At 34.3% G+C, this 22,080-nt stretch overlaps 2 protein-coding genes and 1 long non-coding RNA gene across 3 annotated transcripts in view; 2 read left to right on the top strand and 1 right to left on the bottom strand.

Moving 5' to 3' along the window:
- Window positions 1-1,532: 1,532 nt before the first annotated feature.
- On the top strand, window positions 1,533-15,801 carry LOC135692015 (target of Myb1 membrane trafficking protein). The gene is made up of 17 exons (XM_065210031.2): window positions 1,533-2,136; window positions 3,167-3,251; window positions 4,419-4,497; window positions 5,096-5,194; window positions 5,496-5,628; window positions 6,015-6,073; window positions 6,908-6,979; window positions 7,687-7,863; window positions 8,478-8,556; window positions 8,764-8,870; window positions 9,259-9,311; window positions 9,918-9,976; window positions 11,358-11,439; window positions 11,784-11,889; window positions 13,100-13,119; window positions 13,759-13,798; window positions 14,210-15,801. Exons 1-17 carry the CDS (start codon window positions 2,079-2,081, stop codon window positions 14,444-14,446), a joined length of 1,545 nt encoding a protein of 514 aa, XP_065066103.1. The 5' UTR covers window positions 1,533-2,078; the 3' UTR covers window positions 14,447-15,801.
- A 924-nt stretch (window positions 15,802-16,725) lies between these two features.
- LOC135692014 (von Willebrand factor A domain-containing protein 3A) overlaps window positions 16,726-22,080 on the top strand; it is a 46,198-nt gene continuing 40,843 nt past the window's right edge. Inside the window, exons 1-3 of the mRNA XM_065210029.2 lie at window positions 16,726-16,866; window positions 19,227-19,316; window positions 20,588-20,711. Of these exons, the coding sequence (XP_065066101.2) occupies window positions 16,820-16,866; window positions 19,227-19,316; window positions 20,588-20,711 (261 nt within the window). The 5' untranslated portion in view covers window positions 16,726-16,819. The remainder of the gene's footprint in view (window positions 16,867-19,226; window positions 19,317-20,587; window positions 20,712-22,080) is intronic.
- Window positions 16,865-21,874, bottom strand: LOC135692021 (uncharacterized). Its single transcript, XR_016144531.1, has 3 exons — window positions 21,739-21,874; window positions 21,029-21,231; window positions 16,865-18,865 (listed from the first exon to the last, which is right to left on the bottom strand). It is a non-coding gene; the product is annotated as an uncharacterized LOC135692021 (long non-coding RNA).

Below are 22,080 nucleotides of genomic sequence, written 5' to 3'. Positions count from 1 at the left end.
AAAATTGGAAAAGATCTTACGAAACAATACCAAAATACGAAAAATGTATCTTGCAACGAGCCTAGTTTGTTTACAGAAAAAAATACCACACAAAAAACATCACCAGATACAGAGAATCAAAGGCAGGTGCGCCCAAGAGAATTATCAAACACTGGGTTATTGGGTTATTGTCAGAATACCCAAGTGAATATTTCAAATCAGCATCGGCCAGCAAAGATGGATGGCAAGTACCAAAATCGCGTGCAGCAAGATATAAGACTGCCTCAAATGTGCAACCTGAAATTGAAACAAATAATCGCTTCAGCTTCCTTGCTAGCAACAGAGAATGTAATTCAGTGGATCGTGGAGTTTTTACTATTGTCCTTTAGTTTGGTATTTTTCATCTTCAAAATCACTTCAGAAAATTGAAAGGATACAGGAACGCGCGCTAAGATTTTTGTACAATGATCATAAAAGTTCCTATGATGATCTTCTTACTAGGTCAAAAAAATGTACAATGCAAGTTGCTCGTCAGAGAACCCTCTGTATCGAAATATTCAAGACAATTAGAAATTTGAATCCACCTTTTATACATAGCATTTTTAGTTCAAGAACATTAAAACATCCTTCTCGGAACCCTAAAAACTTAAATCATTTTCGACCAAACCAAGTAGCTTTCGGTTCCCAGAGCCTTAAAGCCATAGGACCTCAGATCTGTAACTGTCTGCCAAATGAACTAAAATCAGCTGACAATCTAAACAGCTTCAAACGTATGATAACACAATGGGATGGTCCTAGCTGTAAATGCAACGTTTGCAAATATAATGATATCGATATCCTGTAATATTTGTCCATTCATATCCAAGTTGCTTCAAATATTTAGCTTATGTATGTACGTATTTATTTCCTTAGTTATTTCCTCTTCATTTGTTATACAGTAGATTTGATTCAGATTAGTTGTATTTGTATATATCCATATATATATATATGTATAGCTAGAAAAAATATCGAATTAAAATAAGGTTACAAACAAACAAACAATTTTAACAACTAAGCTATGGGTTGACTCAGCTTATACATCAGGGCCGACACCAGCAATATAGGGGGCAGACATCGTAACATTTCCGACGACATACCGTAAATCCTCGAATTAGCCCCCTGGGGGTTTATTTATTTTTAATATTTTTGGATGGGGGTTTATTCGAGGAGGAGGGCTTATACGAGGGGGGGGGGGGCTTATGAAATTATTGTAGACATTGAGAAGACATTATTAAAAGACCTCATTTATTTTAGTAGAAATTTATTTATGAGTATTTAATTAATTACAACCAAAAGTATGGATTTGTTGTGGTAATTCAATAATACGTCATAGGCAACCTCAGATGGCAAAAGTCATCAAATTGGGGCTCCAATTTGAGAATTTACGGTAGCAGTGGGGGCTTATTCGAGGGGGGGGGGCTTATTGACAGTTTGTAGTTCTAGGGTGAGGGCTTATTCGAGTGGGGCTTTTTCGAGAGGGGGCCAATTCGAGGATTTACGGTATCTCCTTAAGGGTGGCATAGTTTTGACAGGTTGGACAGGGTCTGGATGTAGCTGCTGCAAGAGTATCTTATAGATAAATTTTAAAAATATTGTTAGTAAGGTAAAATTCGCCTTCATTAGCACAAGCTATTTTTCTAGCCAACTATAAACAAATTTTACAATTGATCTACCGTATCAAAAGCCTAATAACGGTAAGCGATTAGTAAGCTTCACAGCCGATCTACTGTAAAACTTACTTTGCATATCAAGAAGTGATCGCAAAGGACGGATTTACTTGGGAATGTGTGGGGTGGCGGGGAGTGCGACACCCCCTTTTTTGTATCGATGGTAAGTTCTACTTTGATTCGGTAAAAAGCATTTTTTGCTATCGTTTTATCTTGTTTGTCTTTAAGTTAAAAACTGAGATTTAAAGATAGGCGTCTTCATCATGTTGTAAATTTATTGCAAATTCATGAATTTATGAAAAGTTTATGACGTCATCGATTTGAAACCATGTACGGGATGTGTAGAACCCAGACTCGTTTCCTTGGAAGAACAAATTTAGGCAAAGTGTCGAAATGGCGTCATTCAAATTTCACACAAATCCATTTTCCTCGCCAGTTGGACAGAGAATCGGTATGTTTTGCGCAAAACAATGCTACTTTTTTAGAAAATACTTATATTTTATGCAATTCAACATGCGCTTCATGAAATTCACTCTTATTTAGATGGTGGTAAGTAGGCCTAGAGCCTAGTAGTGCCCTGTTTATATCCTATCCTATTGTCCTCTAGATGGTGTGTGACCATGATAGAATTCGTAAACAATTTCTAAATCAAGTAAGATAAATGGTCTAATAAGTTATGCTATTTCAACTGTGGCACTAAAGCTACATTTTTTGTCGCCATATAAGTTTTGAAAGATTCCTTGCAATGTAATTCGATTTGATAAACAACAAATTATGTCCGGTTCCTTTAAATTTTCATTTTCAAAAGTTTTCATACCTTGGATTGCAAATATGACCTCGACAGTTTGTTTGTTTGTTAATTTCATCTACCTGAAAAATTTTCGGCCGAAGGCAAAAATGTTTATTTCTTGAAAAATGATAAAGAATTACTGTGTTATTTTGTGACAGTCTTCCATAATCATAGTAGTTTTAAAGCCCACTAGGTAGCAAACTGACCAACTTACCATAACAGGGAATATGCTTTGAACTTTCAAGGGGGGAGGTCATACATTCAATAAATGTAATTGTTGTGAAAGTTAAGAATTTTCTTTTCTAATGAGCATGGTGTATTTGCTAACTCAAATATGTTGATTACACATTTTTTCCAAGCAAGAATTTTTTTTAGCTTGATTTTAGACCATTTTTGAATTTATAAATTGCACCATAAACTGTAAATATTAAGAAATGCTTTTATAAAGAATCTCAGAAACTGTAGTGTCTTCCAGTTGGGATTGTCTGGTCTAAGATGGATTAAAATATTTTACCCAGATTAATCAGAAGCTGAAACAGATTTTTTTCTGCTTTTTTTTCTTATGAAAATTCACATTATGCTCCAAATTCTCTTGGAAGAATGTAGTAGGTAAAATTGAACAGTATCTCCCCCAGGCCCTGTCGTCATGTAACCCCAAAAATTTTGCAAAGTAGTGTTAAATATTTTGCAGAAAGAGCAACAGACAGCATTTTGCCATCAGAAGACTGGGCCTTGTTCATTGAGATCTGCGATATTATCAATGATACAGAAGAAGGGTATGTTTATTACCAGGCATTAAAAATTCAACCCTGTTTTGTAATAGATCAAATGTTTTGTTTTCTGCATCTGTTCTATTTGTGTGTTATTGTTTCATTTAAAAAGACATGCATAACCGAGATAAATGTGCATAGGATTTAGCAAATTTAAAACTTTAGCAAATTGTGAAAGTTCTTGATGTTTACTTTGTTACACAAAATAATAACTTCAGATACCACAACTATTTCTGTGTGCCTCTTTAATTCAAATTTTATCTGTTATGAATTCTTACATCACACTAAACCCATGTGATGCAGATTGTTATTAATTGTGATGTTTATGCTGCAAAGAGCTGCAAACAAACTAAGATTTCAGATGTTTTTATGTGTTGACACAGTAGAAGATTTCTATCCAATGTAATATGCAACCTGACAGGAAAAATCTTTCACAAGTCATCAGTGTCATTAATTTGAAGCTTAGAAGTAGTATCTGCATTGGTTTATTTTCCCCATGAACTCAATAATTATTATGTATACATGGTATTTAAAGTATTTGCTGGAAACAAGTCCCAGCTAACTTTTTTTGCAAGAATGAAGTTTGTTGTCCAGCTTTATAGCATCATTTTTGAGATGATTTCTGTAAAGTGTTTGAAAAACATGATAGGAAGAATAACACTTAGATTTTCTAAATCCTCCATAAATCTGATTATTTTGGGTTTTCTGACCAATTGTCGTTTCAGGATCTTTACTTAGTTCCATCCTTTGGGTAGCATGCATTATCATGATTTTTCATGTGTGCTTCGGTTTATTTTTGAGGTCAGCTTATAATTTTTTATTGTCCACTAGAATATGTCATCTTCTTTCAAATTGGCTTATTTTGAAAGGCTTGCCTAATTTAGGGGGGGGGGGAGGTGGGGATACCATATGGATACTTAGGTGTAGAACAGGAAGTGACTCTGAGCTTCATGCTTAGTGATATAATCAGAAAATTATTATCTATGCCTCTCTTTTTAGGTGTTATTATATTTGATCACTAATGCCTGGAATGTTGAGAATATCAGTTACCAGTAGATGTTATTTGGGATACTTGTGTGTTGAGTTTTTTGCATTTAGATAATAGAAATAAATTTGTGTGTTAACATTCAGATATAAGTGTATTCAACAGTTTAAATTTGTTTTTAAATCAAGGGCAAAAGATGCAGTGAAGGCCATAAAGAAGCGGCTATCCAACAAAAAGGATTACAAAAGTCTTATGTACACATTAACAGTGAGTAATTGAGATAGCAACTTCCTTGCAATTATATTCTTATTCTTTTCTGTTTCTGCAGCATCTTATCCTTCAGCACAGAGAGCATTCAGAATTGTGATTTCAAGAAATATTTTTGAATATATACTACTTTAGATTCAAGCTATATGAATACAGTAGGTCATGCTCAAATGCTGCTAATAATAGTGAACCTTGTTAAAATTAATTCCAATATTTTGCATGTTTGTATTCAATTTTTTCAAAGTAATCTTCAACTTGGTCATGTTTTTTTCATGATCTCACTGTTTGGGGTTACCTCCTATCTGGAAATGCCTTAGTTTGCAGTAGTGAATGAGTTAGACTGGAAATCAGCTGCTGTGATCAAAATTCTAGAACAGTGTGTCACATGACCTCATTTAGATACTGGTTAACTTAGCTAAATGGCCAATTTTACCTTGACCTGTTTGGTCGAAACTTGTTGAATTTTCATACCACTCCCAACCAAAAAAGCTGATTAACATAAAAGGCAGATTTTTATTTAAACTTTTTCACAATTATTGCATGAGCACCTGAATTATTGATTTTTCATGTTATTAATTGAAACTCTTAATATTTAAAGTTGTTGGAATCATGTGTCAAGAACTGTGGGAATCGTTTTCATGTAATTGTTGCAAATAAAGATGTTCTTGGCGATCTTACAAAAATACTTACTCCAAAGGTATTGTAAAATACTTGCTGAATGTTGCTCATCTAATATTTACACAAAATCACTTCTCTTTAATTTAATGATGTTTCTGTCTTTAATTTTAATGTATTCACCAAAGGCTTATGTTTTCATAGAATAAATCTATTTGCAATGTTGCAATATGCTTGCTTTTCTAATTTGTATAAAAGCGGTTTCTAATAAGGCTTCTTTTTTATAAAGTGAATTTAACATGTTTCTTTTTCGTTCTGAATAAGTCAAAATGCTTTAAAAGCCTTGTATTTTATCTGTGACGATGATTCTGTGTATTGTCTAGGGTACAGTGAGTCAGATTCCACAAATTGTAGAAGAGAAGATCCTAATGCTTGTGCAATCATGGTCTGATGCTTTCCGTAACTCAGAGCAGCTGCAAGCATTTGTTCGTTGCCATGAGCATTTGAAAGCTCAAGGTAAGGATAATTTCATGATCATAATCACTTATTATGATCATAATCACTTATTATGATCATAATCACTTATCACCTTCATCAGTCATCACCACAGATCATCAACCATTTCATAATCCCCTCATCAATCATTGTCAAATCATAGTTATATAATAAAAATCTTAGTAATAATCAAAATCACCACAACTCATCATCAAAATTATTATTAACACTGTCACAATTTTATGATCATATTATTGACATAAATTTACTTATTTTGTTCATGTTTCCTGTTCATATTGCAAAGCTGTTCTCCTTAGTGCAGTTTGGAAATATTGCAGAGTCTTATTGCAGAGTCAAAAACACATAATATTATCTTTGACATTATCTTGAGTATCATCATATTTCAGGATATGAGTTCCCAGCACAGGATATTGACTCTCTAGCACCAATCCATACACCCAAAAGGGTAGGTTTTTTACGTTTTTATTTGAAATTTGTTTATGATTAGTTTTAAAGAAGATCAGAATCTTATACTTTGCAATAAATTAGCAATAAAGTTAACAAACCAAATAAATTTCATGTTTGAGGCAAATTCTCAGATTTCATCTTAGCAACCCTGCCACTTTTTATTGAATAAATGCTCAAGAGTCATTGATTAATGCATTAAGTAAAAACATAAAAGAACATAACACAACATGACATGACATGACATGACATGACATGACATGACATGACATGACATGACATGACATGACATGACATGACATGACATGACATGACATGACATGACATGACATGACATGACATGACATGACATGACATGACACAACATGACATGACATGACATGACATGACATGACATGACATAAAATAACATGACATGACATGACATAAAATAACATAACATAACATAACATAACATAACATAACATAACATAACATAACATAACATAACATAACATAACATAACATAACATAACATAACATAACATAACATAACATAACATAACATAACATAACATAACATAACATAACATAACATAACATAACATAACATAACAAAACAAATTTATCATAACTGACGTAATCACCGTTGAAAGGTTTTTGTATTTTTTATTTGCTACAATGTAGCTCCTTAAGTATGTTTTAGGACACAGATAAGCCATGCTTATCCAGTAGTTTTCCAGACCTTCCAATATCGATATGACAGCACCTTCTGAATCCTAGATTGAATTTCTAGATTTAAAGACGGGGTTCTTATAATTTCTGTGAAATCACAATTGTTTCTTTGAACACACAGACAGTGCCGGAATCCAACACACCAAGACCAGCATCAGCAAATCAACTACCTTCCAATAATGGACAGCCAATGGTGAGTGTAAATGTCTTTACTTGTGTAGAGTTTCCACATAACAATCCCTGATAAATTGCTCAGCAATTACCTGATAGAAATGAACTGAATGTTGATGTTTGTGTCACTGTCACAAGGAAAAAAATCTAGAAACGAATATATGCAATTTGGCGGATTATGAAGAAGAATTTATTGAAATAAAGAGAAAAGTTTGTTTTAGTATCTAAGAGAACTGTTTCCGTTGTTATTATTTGGTTTATTAGTACTTAAGGAATATTTTCCAAAACGGGGACAGTTAAACACGTGAAAACCCTCATAAAGGTCAGTAAAAAAATCAGCCTAATTGCAAAAGCCAAGCCACGTACTTTTTCACTGTTTTTAAGAAGAAAGTTTTAGTCAATTTGCTTCTAAAAAATTTGAGCATTGTTTCATCTTGATTCTGGTAAGGACTGTTCAAGGAAAGATTTTGATAATTCAATGCTTTCAAGCTGTATCATCTTGTGTGTTTGTTGTTCTGCCGTTAAATTATTTTGCCTTTAGTGATCCCGAGTTTGACTTAACTGTTTCATTTTTATCATGATAGCAAGTTGTTATACTTTACATCAATATCCTCATTCATATCGATAACCCTTTTCTAGAATATGCTATTGTAAAATTCTTGTCTTTTTCTATAGTCTCAATTTTGAGATTATATCTTCCTAAAAACTAATGTTGATATGTCCTTCAAGGTGTTTCCTCCTGCTGTCCAAAGAACAAATTCAGGTCCCACGAGTCCAACGCCAACACAACTGGCCAAACTCAGGGGTGACCTTAACACTGTAGAGGAAAATGTTCGTGTTATGTCTGAGATGCTGACAGCTTTGTCGCCAGAACAAGAAGAATCAGATGATATGAATTTGCTTAAGGTAAGCATTTTGAGTTCTCATGTACAGCTTTGTTAATATAAATAGCATTGCCACCTCATTATGGCTCGGAAAAGTGATGAAATTGTTCATTTCCACACGTAAATTTCCACGCTAAACAATATTTTTTAAACTATGGCGTTTTTACTCTGATGTTGATAGAAATCATATTGAAAAGAAAATATAACACCTGATTTATTTTCTGTTGACCAAATCATTAGCTGTATGCTCAAAGCCAGACGCACCAGTCAACGGAATATCCCAGTTTTTATTAGCCATCTTGGATCTTTTGGTACGAGCTGATAATTCTAGCGTTTTGAATTTCAGCTTTTGTTACAGGACTATTATTTTAAGATCCACGATAACTATTTGTATCTTTTCACTATATCTATTTACAAGCGGTTATGAGTTTTCAATTTTTTTGCCATTGAGATATGTATTCTATCAAATTTGGTTTGTATTAGCTAAATCTAAATGCTAAAAGACTACGTACTTGGAACCCTATCATGTTTGTTAATTTCATGTTGCTACACCCAGTTTCCATGGCACTCTCCTAAGCATCGAACCTGGTTCAAATTTAGACAAAGTATTCATAAAAGGCTACCTTCTGTTCACAGGAACTGAACTCAACTTGTCGGCAAATGCAACAAAGAGTGATCGAGTTATTGCAAAAGGTAGCCAATGATGAGGTGACAGGTTAGTATGAATAACGATACCCTTTTTAGTCATTTTTGATACTCTATCGTGAATTCTATTTTGAGGCTGCCATTTATACTATTTTATTTTTTCTGTTTATCCGCCATTTCAAGGTATGTTAATCCTATTTCACGTAAAAATACCGTGATCTGATCTGGAAAATTTCTTTTTTCGTTTTTACTTTAGTTTTATTTTACGCATTTTCAGGCGAATTGCTGAGAGTTAACGACCTGCTTAACAATGTTTTCATCCGCTACGATCGATTTGAGCGAAACAGAAGTGGGTTCATGAGCTCGCAATCACAGCCGTCAACGGTAAAGGCTTTTTATGTCTACACCAGTTTCAATTCTTTTTTACGAAACACGAAAAAATTCTTTTATTTATACTATATTTAATCCAGTAAAAGTGGTGTTTGCTTTTGACAGTGAGGAGGTTGATAGAAAAGGTTTTGTTGCCACGCCTAGACCCCGCCCTGCTTTTGATGCTCTTACACATTTTTCTTAACATTTTGGATCATTGGTCCGGGAAGGGGGGAGATTGAGCAATTTTCTGTACTTTTGATATGACCAGCATGTTAATAAAGTATTAAGGAATCCTCGATTAGGATTAAATCTGCAAAGGGTATGTTTTGTATCTAAAGCTAAATTGTTGTAAAATTCATTCAATTTTATCTTGTTCATCAATAACTTGAATTCCATTTAGGCTGTTGCTACTGATGGACCCGGAGAAGTAGTGAGACCAGCAGCTGCAAGCGGGTATGCAATAAAACAGTTTTAATCTCTTCCTTATAGTTATTGGCAAAAAGCGACAATAGCGTTTTATCTTTGAACAATGAAAAGATTTATACTTGTTTAGAAAACAAATTCTCCCTGCAATATTGCCATCGTGTCTTAATTAATATTGGCTTCAGTTACTTTGAACTAATTTTTGCTCATCAGGTCAAATGTTTGGGTTAAATCATAATTTTTTGGGTTGTTCTTTATGCGCCAGTATCTGGGATTTCCAAGATCAAACCGGATTTAATAGAGATGCCATTTTAGGAATATATTTACAAATAGATCCATATATGAGGATTGTTGAAGATGTCTCAAACTGTCCTCATGGCTCTTTACGTTCTTCATTGCCAGGTCGTTGAATGCTACTAACCAGTTCTCTTTACATTTGCTGCTAGTTTTTGTGTTTACTGAGATCTTGGTCCGAATGCAAATGCAGATGGTAAATCAGCTGCTAAACGATTCATGCAGAACTTTCTGAATAATTTGTTGATGCGAAAAGCAGATGACAGGAACTTCGAGAGTTTTGATTTCCAGTTTGTAAGCTTTTTGCATACTGGTTGTCAATTTGTTTGATTTTAATCGTAGAAATTCAGCAGATCTGCTGATTGACTTCGGCGACGCACCGACATCAGCCCCACCCCAAAGTAAGTTTAAACACTTCATTTGAGTCCATATGGTATGTCATAAATCTAGCCTCTACCTATATTCTTTATTATTTGAACACGTGATTAATCACAGAGTTTTGTACACATTGCCTAGCATTTTCAAGAGTATGATATTTTCTTTGACATCTTGAATAGGAGATCTGAATGTTAAATCTTCTGTTTGTCATAAAGCGACTACCAGTTTGCGTCAGATTTGATTGTATGAGCTCCGAAATCCATTCAGTAAATCAACCAATCAGCTGTGTCACCATCTCAATCAGTTAACCTTAAAACCGGTCCTGTACACTATAAGCATAAGCACTAAGGCAAGAGCAGTGAAAGCCACTTAAAGCAATGTTTTTAAGGAAAACATTTTCAAGAACCATTTTTGAAATCTTCATTGCATTTTTTTAAATGAAGATGACTATTGAAGTTATCATGGAAGCCATTTGAGAGCAGTTTCTAAGAAAATTATTTCAATTAAAGCCAGTTTAATTCACAGAGTTGCTTGTTTTGACTGCATTTAATCTTGCATTGATTTTGTCATAGTAAAGTCCTAATAATTTTCGATCCCAGTTTACTGCTGTGCAAGCTCCAGTACCAAAATCTTAATATAGGTCGTCAAACATTATTAAGCAGGCTTATTAAGTGTTATTTTCAGTATTTTCGTTGTTAAGTCCAGTCAAAATATGTACTTTTTCATTGCTAGAGTCACGATAGCAAGGCGAAATAATTTAGCTTAGAATCAAAACTAGTTTGGATCTATTTCAACATTGGCTATAACTTCCGAAAATTTCGGTTGACAGTTAAAAGCCTTAGTGGTTTTCTCAAATCAATGTCTTTTCAATTAATAACGCTTTCTTTGACTTGTGGAGCCAATGCGTTTCGGTAGGTGTTATTGCAGCGGCCAAAACATGCCACTGATATAGCCAGTCATTAGCAGCTGTTTCCAACAAAAACTGCTTTGTAAGAGCAGTAAATAATGATGATATCACAGTCTGTTCAATTGAATTAATTTAACTCGGTGTCAACATCGGCATTAGATGTTGTGCTAACCGTGGTTGAAGTATAGGAGCCGCTCTTGTGCCAATAATACCACACCAATCTTGACCGAAAGCAAGTTTATTGCATCTATCCTAATGCTGAATGACTGAGTGAAATGCAAAAAACCATCGTTGCAATAGAACAAGCCATGTTCTTCAATTTTTAACTATGAGTTTGTTGGCAGAAGGCAAAATCTCATGCATTCATAAAATTATGCATTGATCTCATCTTTGTAGAGAAAGTTCTATTTTTACTTGAATAAACACATCAAGTATTGTAGGATTGATATTATCACTAACTATTTCGTTTTGTTGTCATGCATGATTTGTCATTATAGGTGTTCAAAAAGTACCTGATGATGACGAATTTGACATGTTCGCTCAAACAAGAAACAGCTCGTTTGCAGACAGCAGAAAAAAGTACGCATTCCGGGGGATTTCTTCATAAGAATTGCTTCAAATGAACACTTGATTTCTTTACAGCATTGCAAGCCAATTTATTATGTTTTCGAGGCCTCATGAAATCGATAGTTCATATGACAAGAGCATTGCTCAGCCTCTTCGTGTTAATTTAATGAAGTTTGTTATTCTTGTCTGACATGTCTGTTACGTGACACTGTGTTTATTTCCTGTAAATTTCACTTATCTTAAAATATATGCTTAAAGAGTGTTCTTTTTTTCGCAGAAATACGTACTTGTTTTTCAATTGATTTATAGAGGTGATCTTACATAATTTTCAATTTCTATGTGTTTTCTTTAAACAGTGGTTCGACGTACGAGGATAATATCAATAACGTACCCACGGAATCGTTTTCTGGGGCAATAGCATCTAAAGCTCCGTATGTGAGTGCGACAGACAAAGATCAAAAGGTATCCAGAATGCTCTTTTAATTCCTCCTTTCCTCAATCAATCATTAAACTGGAACAAACAATAGTTTCTTATTAAATATTTTATTGGTTTTTTGTACGATCAAAAGGTCTTTGTATAATCTATCTACGTGAAAATTGTCTTCGAGTAAGTATAAAGTTGTTGTGGTTTCATTTTGTTAGGTTAGATAACGGATTAAGAAAATGAAAATAACTGACAGGATCTCGTGATATCAGTAAAGCTAACCTCAAAGGCGACATTGAAACCACCTTTTTACTTTTAAACAAACTTTCTTTTTGTTTATTCTCAACTAACAGTTACATTATTTTGCTTTCATTAAAATTCTGATATTATAAAGAGAAGTACGCTGTTTTCAATTTAAATGAGTTCTAAATTACTTTAACTACCATTTGTGCTATTTTCGGTTTATGTTGCAATGTGAAATATTGCAACATGAATCCTTGATTCCGTTTACTTGAAATATCTGATTTTTTGTCACCTATACTTCCTCTTGATGAATTTTTCTTGTTATCTGCCATGTCTGTGAATCCTTTCCTGGAGCCCTTTACTTTTCGTTTTGTAAATTTTGCAAAATATTGCAAAGCATTGTTCTTAGTACCAAAATTTCTCTATATAATTATGTTTTTAATGTTTCCCTAGAACCCTTTAATATATTTCCGGGTTTAGAACCTTTCTTTGCAGCCGTGGGTTTTTTCCATCATCCCCTGGAAAGTTTTCTGCGTTGCATTTACCAACTTTATTCTAATTTTTGCCAAATGTGAAGACATCCTTCATTTTGGACTTCAATTATACAGGGCTGTCATTCTTTTATAAATTACAGTCGTTTCCTTGCTTGTAATATTACACCACAGATTTGCAAAAGAGACGATTGATTTCATTTTTTATATTTTTTAACTACACAGCAATAAAAATAAATGGTGGAATATATAGGCAAAAGAGACTGTAAATAACAATTGCTTAAATAAATGTGTAATGAAAATTACCATTTTACCTGTCTGTGAAAAAGCGCTCAATACCTCATAGGCAGGGCTATACACTCTTGAAACAACATGATTCATCTTTGCAACAACTTGTCGCTGGTATGAAAAACTACAATTAAAATCATAACCTATTTTGTTTTGTACATTTGTGCTACTTATGCGCCACTTATGAAACTTTTTTGAAATAATTTTACTTATGATTTCCTCATAGGGAAAAAGTATTGAAGATGAGTGAGTATGCTTTGTGGATAATTATCATGTCTAGCTATATTTTATTGTTGTTACATTTTTTCTGTTGAAAACTTTTTCTCAAAGGGTAAAGTGTTTTATACAGTCTTATACAAGCCATATGTATGAGAGGGGACTATTTATTGCATTGAGTCAATAAAATTAAGAAACAAGCTTTTTTATAACTTTTTCGCTGCCTTCAACCCTAGGTGATTACCACCACGTATATTCCAATTCACATGCTTTGTTTTCTCTCTATTACATGATACCAAAGTTGCTTTGAAAATTGAAATATTTTGCAGCATACTATAAAACCCCAATAATTTATTTATTTATTTATTTACCATTTTAATGGCATTTCATCTTGAAAGTACAAGATGGCTCCTGTTTTAAAGCCTTCTCTTTCGTAAAACAGTAATATGGTATTTTTCTACTACTTCCCATATTGTTATAGCATCGGCTAATTTCATTTTGCAGCCTGTTTGAAGTTCTAATTCCTTATTCTCGAAACGCCCCATGATTTTTTAAACAGCAGTCGTTTCGGTGTAATTAATTCCCATTTGCAGTAGAAACAGCCCAAAATGTCTAGACTTACAAATAACCTGCTACAATTTTATCTAACTTTTTGTTCCCTTTTTGAAGCATGCAAGATGTGGAAGAATGGCTTAAAGATGTGGATTTGGTATGAATTTTTTTTCAACGTTGCGCTCGAAATATTCTTAAGTTAATATCGTGCATTTGTCGTAAAATTCGTATGTAATTTGGAAATGCAAGTATCCTTAACTAAAAGCACACTAGCTTAGAATTATCCATAAAAGTAAAGTACAGTCTTTGACAACTGCATTTTTGCAATTTGAGTTTTTGTGTATTCAAACACAGGCTTACGATTCAACGTGACAAACTTGTGCCTAATCTAACACGCTCGTCTTGATTTGAATATAAATTTGTAAAATATTCATTTTGAAAATGATAGTAACTACAAAATTTTTTTGATTTTTTCATCTCAAGCAAAAGTAACTCTGGAATATTTTCTTATGCTGGCCAGAGAAATTATGATTTTCTTACATTTTGTTTACGTGTTTCTCCTAAACAGAACAAGATCCAGCCAACCAACCCACCTCCTCCGCAAGATGCTGCGTCACCTGAGTCAACCGAAGGTGGCAAAAAGCAGGACAAACCTTTAACCAGTGACGAATTCGATCGCTTTCTAGCAGAACGATCGGTTGTCGGCCAGGAGAGGATCGCGTCGACACGAGGGAACTCGGGGGCTCCGAGGCAAATGCAGTTAATGGCGGGAGAAACTCAAGAGGAGGGCATGTTTGCTTTGTGAGCAATGCGACCATGACATTGGTTGATTAGAATTGGATTAAGATTAGTAATTTTTTACAAAATATTGTACATATCGAGCAGCTAATTATTGCCAGAAGTGTCAAAATGCACCTTGCTTGGTAAAGATTGCGGAATGTTTTTTGACGAACAACAACTTAGAATGAAGGATGATACAACTTGCCGTCATCAACACCATAATCACCAACGATCATCAATCATTTATCATCAACAATCATCCATCATCAACAATTTATCACCAATCAGTAATTAGTAATCAGTAATCACCAACAGCATTGTTTTTTCTTCAGAACTTTCCTCGCAAACTGATGGTGAAGAGGTAATGTAATGTTCACACATAAAAGAAAAACTAGAATTTATAATATTACCCCTACTGTTTGAGGCTCGTTTTATTTGCAACTGAAATAGCATCGCTTGTACACGATTGATGAGGAACCCCCTTGTCTTTTTTTATAAAAATCACCTCAAGAACCTATTTACACGAGAGTAAAATGAAACGGTTCCTTTCGGATCCAATCTCAAACAGCAAGGATGTGATCTGCTATCCGTACACGTTTGGATTCAATGCACGTGGATCTCCATTGGGATCCTGCTCACTGTTGCTTGTGTAGTCAGACAAATGGTTCAGAACCAAATTAGAACAGATAGGGAAGGAGGCAAACTTGACGAAGAGTTGTAGAACAGGCTTCTCACTTTCTCTTGTTGTTCTGCAGATGGCTTCATGAAAAGTGCGTCAAGATTACTTTTTTGTGTTTCGTTTTCCATTCAGTACGGAAAATAAAGAACACTCTTACATGTGATTTTGCTTTCTCGGCATGTTGACACCAAAGCTTCAACACATAAATGCATTGCTTTATCATCAAAGACGACGGCGCAAGATTTTGGATTAGATGTTGCATTCTCTTGAAGCGAGAATCCTTTCTGAGCGGATCAATCGCTTCAATTAATGGAACCGAACACCGGCAAGAAATTATGAGCCTGTCCTATCTGAGTCGGGTCCAAGCGGAACCGAGCCACTCTCGCTTTTGTAAGTAGGGTCTAGGAATGCACCACATTCAGACACACATTGCTTTGTTATTGAAACTTGTTTTCTATTATCATTATGTTTTATATTGTAAACACTATCTATCGCCATAACAATTAATTTAAACCTCACCTCGTGTATTCTATATAGTAAATTCCGCTGGCACAACGTAAACGATTATCCGCTGTATCGATCTCAGTGTATCGAGGTTTTCATGTCAGCATATGCTGCTCTTTAATCCGTTGAATTATCTTTGTAGGATGTATTTGATAAAAGGTTTATCAAGAATTGCAATAAGAGCTGCTATGTGAACATTCAATGAAATTTTTCTTTCATCGGAAGTAAACCGTTGAAACCTGTTTAAATTGCTCTTTTTTTCTAACCCTGTTACATTAACATTAGGGTGGTTTCAAGTAAGCCTATAGTATTGCTTTCTGAACCAGCATTTGCAACACAGTGATATCGAGACACATTTATGAGGGGCATATCACTCTACGAAAAATCTCATACGCCTTTGGCAAAAGTCCTTTTGTTTTCAAGAGATATCCCCCAAATCCCAAAATATCGTATTGTTCTCGAAAAACTCGTACGCTTTTTGGATAGGATGACACACCCTTCGCAGCTTTCAGTTCTTCATTAATGTCTCCCTCAAAATCAGAGCCAAAAAACGTAGGCGACAAAAAGTTTACGTATACTAAGACGCCATATACGAGTTTTTGCAGACCCTGGATGTAGGTAGCAGTTTTCACAAAGAGCAAATAATTTCCAAAAAACTTTATTCGTTGACCCGAAGAGGAGACCCGAATAAATTCATCCTAGATCTAGCGAAGTAAAGAAAGGCCCAAGTCAGAAAGTATTACGGGTATCGCTTGACACCCCTTGGAGGAGGAACTGATGAACGGCTCTTGAACAAATTATCTGATATTCTTTGCGACTACCCAAGCTTTAACTCAAATAAATGGGTTTCAGATCATGGGTTTTCTAGTTTTTCTTTGAAATAGTGGAAACAGAATGGTAGATGCACAATAGCAATCCCTTTTACAAGCTGTTTTGGAAAAGTTGGAGTCCTAATGTTATTATGCTGCAGAAATGATAATCACACAACCCTATTACATATAAAAAATTCTTTGTTCACGTGTCTGCAAAAATATCCAGGTTTTCAAAATCCCACCTTTGTCTGAGAAAAATTGCACTTCAGAGCAGTCTCTGCGAAGGAGCTTCCCATGGAGACGTCGTTAGAAACGGAATGATTGCAAATAAAATCAACACCTTAGGACCGTAATGGGATGGTTTCAATACATTTATCGCCATTAGAAATTTTTATGTAGAGAAATGGTGTATGAAAAAATAGAAAATAAAGAAGAAAGGCCCAGGAGGAGGTTTGTATGTGTTATAAATAGTGGGCTAGTCAAGAGCGCATTGAGCCTCACTTTAATTAGGCCTAGGCTATACTTTATATGTGCTCATTCTGAACAAGCGAGTCATTGTATTTGCAACAATAATAATATTTTAGGTGTTAATTGGGTCGCTTTGGTAAATATAAACAACTATACAACACTTATACTGAATGGTAGGGTATCTAACAAGTTTCAACCTGCTCATAATCTCTGTTTGGACTGAAAGTGAGCGTTTCAATTTCACTTACCACCTGCGTATATTTTCCTCAATGAAACCTCCAGCTGTCGCAAAAATGTAGCAAATATAAAACACCGCAATACGCCGAGAATAAACAACAATGAATACACGTAAATTAGTGAAGGCTGATATTTCGCCCCGGCATACGGGGCTTCATCAGTCGCTAAAATCACTGCAATTGATTTAATTGTCCACCACCATATATACAAGGGTGGAAACCAGGAGCGTCGCGACCCTATGGGGGTATAGTGTCACCCCCCAGGTATTTCAGCGACCTTCATGTCTTATAATCAATAAAGGATCAAACAAAGGTAGTTGCTATATGGCCAAACAAGATATTCCTCGAAATGAATGAAGGTAAACAAACTAATGATTTGAAGATTGAAGATTTCTTGTTGGCACCAAATCTAAAAATCCAAGCCCTCTTTAGGTAATATCGTACCTTGTGTCCATTTTCCCTAATGTTTTTTGGTAGAAGCGTCAACTGTAATTCGCTATGAGCTCAAGATATTTTTAACATTCAAAAGGCATGCTAAGATGGAAAAAGTGATCTAAATTGGCAACCGGTGCTGCTTGTTACCTAGCTTTTGAAGTAACTGACAACATGGGATTTTTCAAGTAACTGACAACATGGCTTTTAAAGTAACTGACGACATGGGATTTTTCAAAACCACTGCGAAATTATACCAGTTGTTTCTATCTGCTGTTCAATTTGTTTGCAATTAAGATAAAAATTTTTTTGATAGGATTAGGAGGATTGCTTTAGTAAAATTTGCTTATCCTTTGGTAACAGCCATGGTGCTGCCTTGGGTAGTGGCCCGTCCCAGTATACAGATTTGGCAAAACTATTAGGAAAGCCTGTTATTATCATTTTAAAATGAAAGTTGCGAATTATATGCCACACAGTTAGATTGACAAAATGTATATGCAGAGGTTTGTGACATCAAATTAAGAATTTAAGGTAATTATTTGTTAATTGGGTAAATTTGAATTCCACACCCCCAAAGTTGCATAAATTCCTCTATTATCAAACAAATAATTGGTCTTTTTAATCCTTTCCTTCCAATTTGGTCATCTTATGTGAAACACTTTATGCCAATATTTTATTTGAAACCTGCCAATAAGTCCTTTATTTGGAGGATCTGTTTTTGATATAAATACAACTGCAATACTTCTGCACTCTCGTTAAATGTTTAGATATTAAACATTGAGACTTTGAGGAAAAACTTGTAAGTTATTTAACATCCCTTGAAACAGAGGACTTTTTCAGACCACATTTTATTTTCTACATGTTGCCATAGTCGTTCACCCCTGGGAATCCAGCCAGGGTTGCCTGTGGGTCATAACCATACAAGAAGAAACAATCTAGCAGGCCTGCCCTACAAAGTTCCATTGTTTACCAAAATTTTTGCTGGACTAAGGGAAGATTATTATCTGATTGGAGGGCTACAGCCTCCCTCCCCTCCCCAATGGCTTTAATCTCCTCCAAAGATCCTCTTATTTAATAGTTGTTACAGGTTTTAAAGCGTTAGATTAAAATAATTGTATGTAATTATTTTACAAAATAGTTAGCTGTTCTATACTGTTAATTAAATGGTTGCAAGTAAACAAATTCTTATACTCATGTTCTTTGTAGCAGCATTAGCACACTTGATTTTGGCCCATGCACCAGTATGGCGGCAAGCCTTTCGCACAGTGCTCTACTTGTTAATGTTGGTTGTATGGAAAGCAAATTGAGTAAATCTAAGAATAATTCAAAACATTGTTTAGAGGACACAACAAGTGTCCTTTGATAGTGAGATCTTTTATAAACTTTTGTTCAAACAAGATAACAAATATTTTCGAATAATGCATGGGGACAGGACTCTAGAATCAACTAATATAAATGGGGGTGATGACTACATCTACATATTAGCAAACAGTCACTATAAATTTCACCAAATAAACCGGCAGATATTTGTTTGTTTGAAGATCTGAATACAGGGAAAACTTCTGGATGAAGCTACCTTTCTTTTTTAGAAACTCTTTTACTTGTATAGTGTTTTGATTAAGGGTGCTGTTCTCTATTTAGGCTCATTGCTTGAATTCTGAATTAAATTTTTAGTTATGCCAAAAAAAAGTCATGGAGTATAACACATTCAGATATAAATATCCCCAGTGGAAGTGGAAGGAGAAGCCACCAAAAGATTAAATCGTGAGTATTTTTTTGGAACCTTTAATTTTTATCACTATCTTTAGATAGAAGAAAAAAATTATTTTGGAGTACACAGCACCATGTGGGAATTCTGTTGTTCTTTAGCAAGTTATGATCTCTCAGGTGGGACAAACTAGCAACAATTTTATGTTGGATAGAGATTATGGCGGATAGAGATGATTTAGATTGATCTCAAGAGAAGAAAAATACTATCTCTGATTTTTTACTCTAGACAAGCTTGGAAAATATATATTCAATATGCAAAAATTGGGATTTGTCACATTTTTACAACATTGTCAAAAATTGACGCAAGTGGGGGCAGCATAGTTGCTAAGGACAAAAGCAGCCCTTGGATACAAACATTCTATTGCTTTTTGTAGATGTTAGCAGGTTTCTAATGTCATGTTCAAACTCCTGAGTATTGATTCACCCAGAAGAGATGTTTTCAGGGCAAAATGCCAAAAGATACATTGAATTTTGCCAAAAAGATTTACGGCAAATATTAAAAATGGTGAATTCGAGCCAATATGGTATGAATTTCAAGTGGCTCTCATTCTGGAACAAGTAAAGTTATTGAGCTGAAATTTGCAGGGTTCTTCTATCTCATTAGTATGAGCAAACCTACAAAAATTTGACAATTCTAAAAGGGTGTTTGATATGGAATGACCTGAAAGATACTTTTTGAAAATGAAAATCTGAATTTCGCTGATTAACAATGATCTTTGCTTAAGCTACAGAAGAATTGACAAATCTTAGGATAAAGGCTTCCATTGTATTTATTCATGGGCAGACACTTGGTCAAATATTGGGGGGAGGCAAACCAATTGTTTGCTAAGATGGTGTTACATTTTTCCATTGTTTAAGACCAAAAGACCATTGTTTGTCACTGTATTTTTTGTGGTTTTTAGCCCACCTGTGTCATGGCATCACAATCCCTGAGATGAAAAATTTACCTTAAAATGTATACAAATATTAACATGTTTTCTTTGATTAAATAATCTTATTTAATATCTAAATGCTTTTTAATTTATTTGTAAAATACCTATTTGTAAAATGTTTTTTAATTTATTTTTTTCATTTATCCTTCAGTTTACATTTACAGTAGATAGATACCTTTGTTAGATATAAAAATAAAATTCCCTGAAAATTGGCAAAAGCATCCAAATTCCAAATTTTCTAACCTATGATTTCCTCTTTTTAAACCTTCATGGTATGTTTCTTTATGTTTTCATGACTGTGTGATATGCTTCTTAAACTTTCCTTAAATCCAGAACACCTAACACAATGACAAGGACCCCAAACCCTGAATGGAATAGAGAGCTAGCATTGAATACAGCAGTGTCTCCCCAGGGTGACTTGCTTGTTACCTCTGTGAGGCAGAATTTCGAATTGCAGGTACGTATGGTATTTCAAATTTGCTTTTTGTTAGCATAATCTTGCGAGAAATCTTCAAATGTGTTCTTGTCATTCAATAGCCAATCAGTGAAAATCATGAATCAAATTTATTCTTCATTATTGTGTACGAAGAATGAGTACACTGTGTGGTGAGTCAAATGCTATGTAATCATGTATAAATCATGTAATTGCCTACCAGCATTCTTTGTACATAGTGACAGGCTACCTACCTTTTTATTGTACCTCAAAGATACATCATGACTCGCCTTTATCTCATTTCTACTGCTAAATGCCAATTATCAAGCTACGCCATTTACCTTTTAGCTGAATAGCTAGATTTAGAAAATTTGAATTCAATGTGTTGCAGTTACACAAAGCCTTGTCTTAATTTGAATGAACCAAAGTCATATCTGGCATGAGTGGTGTCAGCATGTTTTATTGTCTTTGTTGATTTTTGTTCTCTATATTACCTCCACCACCTCCTCTCTGCCAATCTGGAAAGTCATGTTTTGCCACTGAGCTAAAAATAAGTTTAAAATAAAAACAATATATCTATATTTATAACACAAATTTTTTTTGGATTTGTACCCAATTTGCGTTCTCTGTGGATTTTTTTTGGTATGCTACTTCAACGTTTGTTTAAAAGGTATTTCTCATAGGTTCTCACATTTTGAAAGATGTTTTAAACGAGTAGAATGAACTCATATTTTCATTTTCACTTTCTACATGAAAAAGTCCAAATTCTTTTACCAATTTTTATCGACAGTGTCTTTATAAGTAAAGTTCCTTTGACTTGCAGCAGAAATCTGTAGCAGAAAGTATGCCTTTAAGATTCAAAAATTGCTTTATGAAAAACATTCAAAAGTATAGTTTTTAATTAACTATTCAATATGTCAATACAAATTGCGACCTAACTGATATTGTCATCCGATAACCTTTGTATTTTTTATGATGCACTTCCTAATTTTTGTTGAAAGGTAGCTTGAGTTTCACCTATCTTCAAGAGTATCAAGTATAATCATCTCACCTATTCCTCGTCTTCTGGTTGTTTATTCCGTTTTCTTTTTCTGTTATCAGTTCTTATTCAGCCCTGCTTTATCATTATATGCTAAAAGTTAAACGATCCTCTTTTGTCTAAAAAACCAAGACATCAGCAATTTTGTTTCGCATTTTCTGTGTAAGGGATCACCGGTGTACAAAACAGTGCAAATTTATTTACCATATCGTGTCATATTTTCTCTCCTGTTTCTTACATACAGAATTAGACCACATTGCGCTAAATTTTCACGATATATCAAGCAACTTTGAACAGGTGCTCGTGAGTTTATGTCTGAATGTGATTTCGTGGTTTCCCTAACATCATTCATAA

Source organism: Rhopilema esculentum, chromosome 13 (genome assembly GCF_057945365.1).
Source record: "Rhopilema esculentum isolate cy_ngs chromosome 13, ASM5794536v1, whole genome shotgun sequence".
Classification (NCBI taxonomy): Eukaryota; Metazoa; Cnidaria; class Scyphozoa; order Rhizostomeae; family Rhizostomatidae; genus Rhopilema; species Rhopilema esculentum.
The sequence above is the reverse complement of the archived record's forward strand: the minus strand, read 5'-3'. Positions and strand labels throughout refer to the sequence as shown.

Coding starts and splice junctions, on each gene's coding strand:
- LOC135692015 (XM_065210031.2), top strand. CDS start 2,079: ATGGCGTCATTCAAATTTCACACAAATCCATTTTCCTCGCCAGTTGGA. Junction 6,980..7,686: donor CCAATAATGGACAGCCAATG/GTGAGTGTAAAT, acceptor ATGTCCTTCAAG/GTGTTTCCTCCTGCTGTCCA. Junction 11,890..13,099: donor CGACAGACAAAGATCAAAAG/GTATCCAGAATG, acceptor ATTTCCTCATAG/GGAAAAAGTATTGAAGATGA.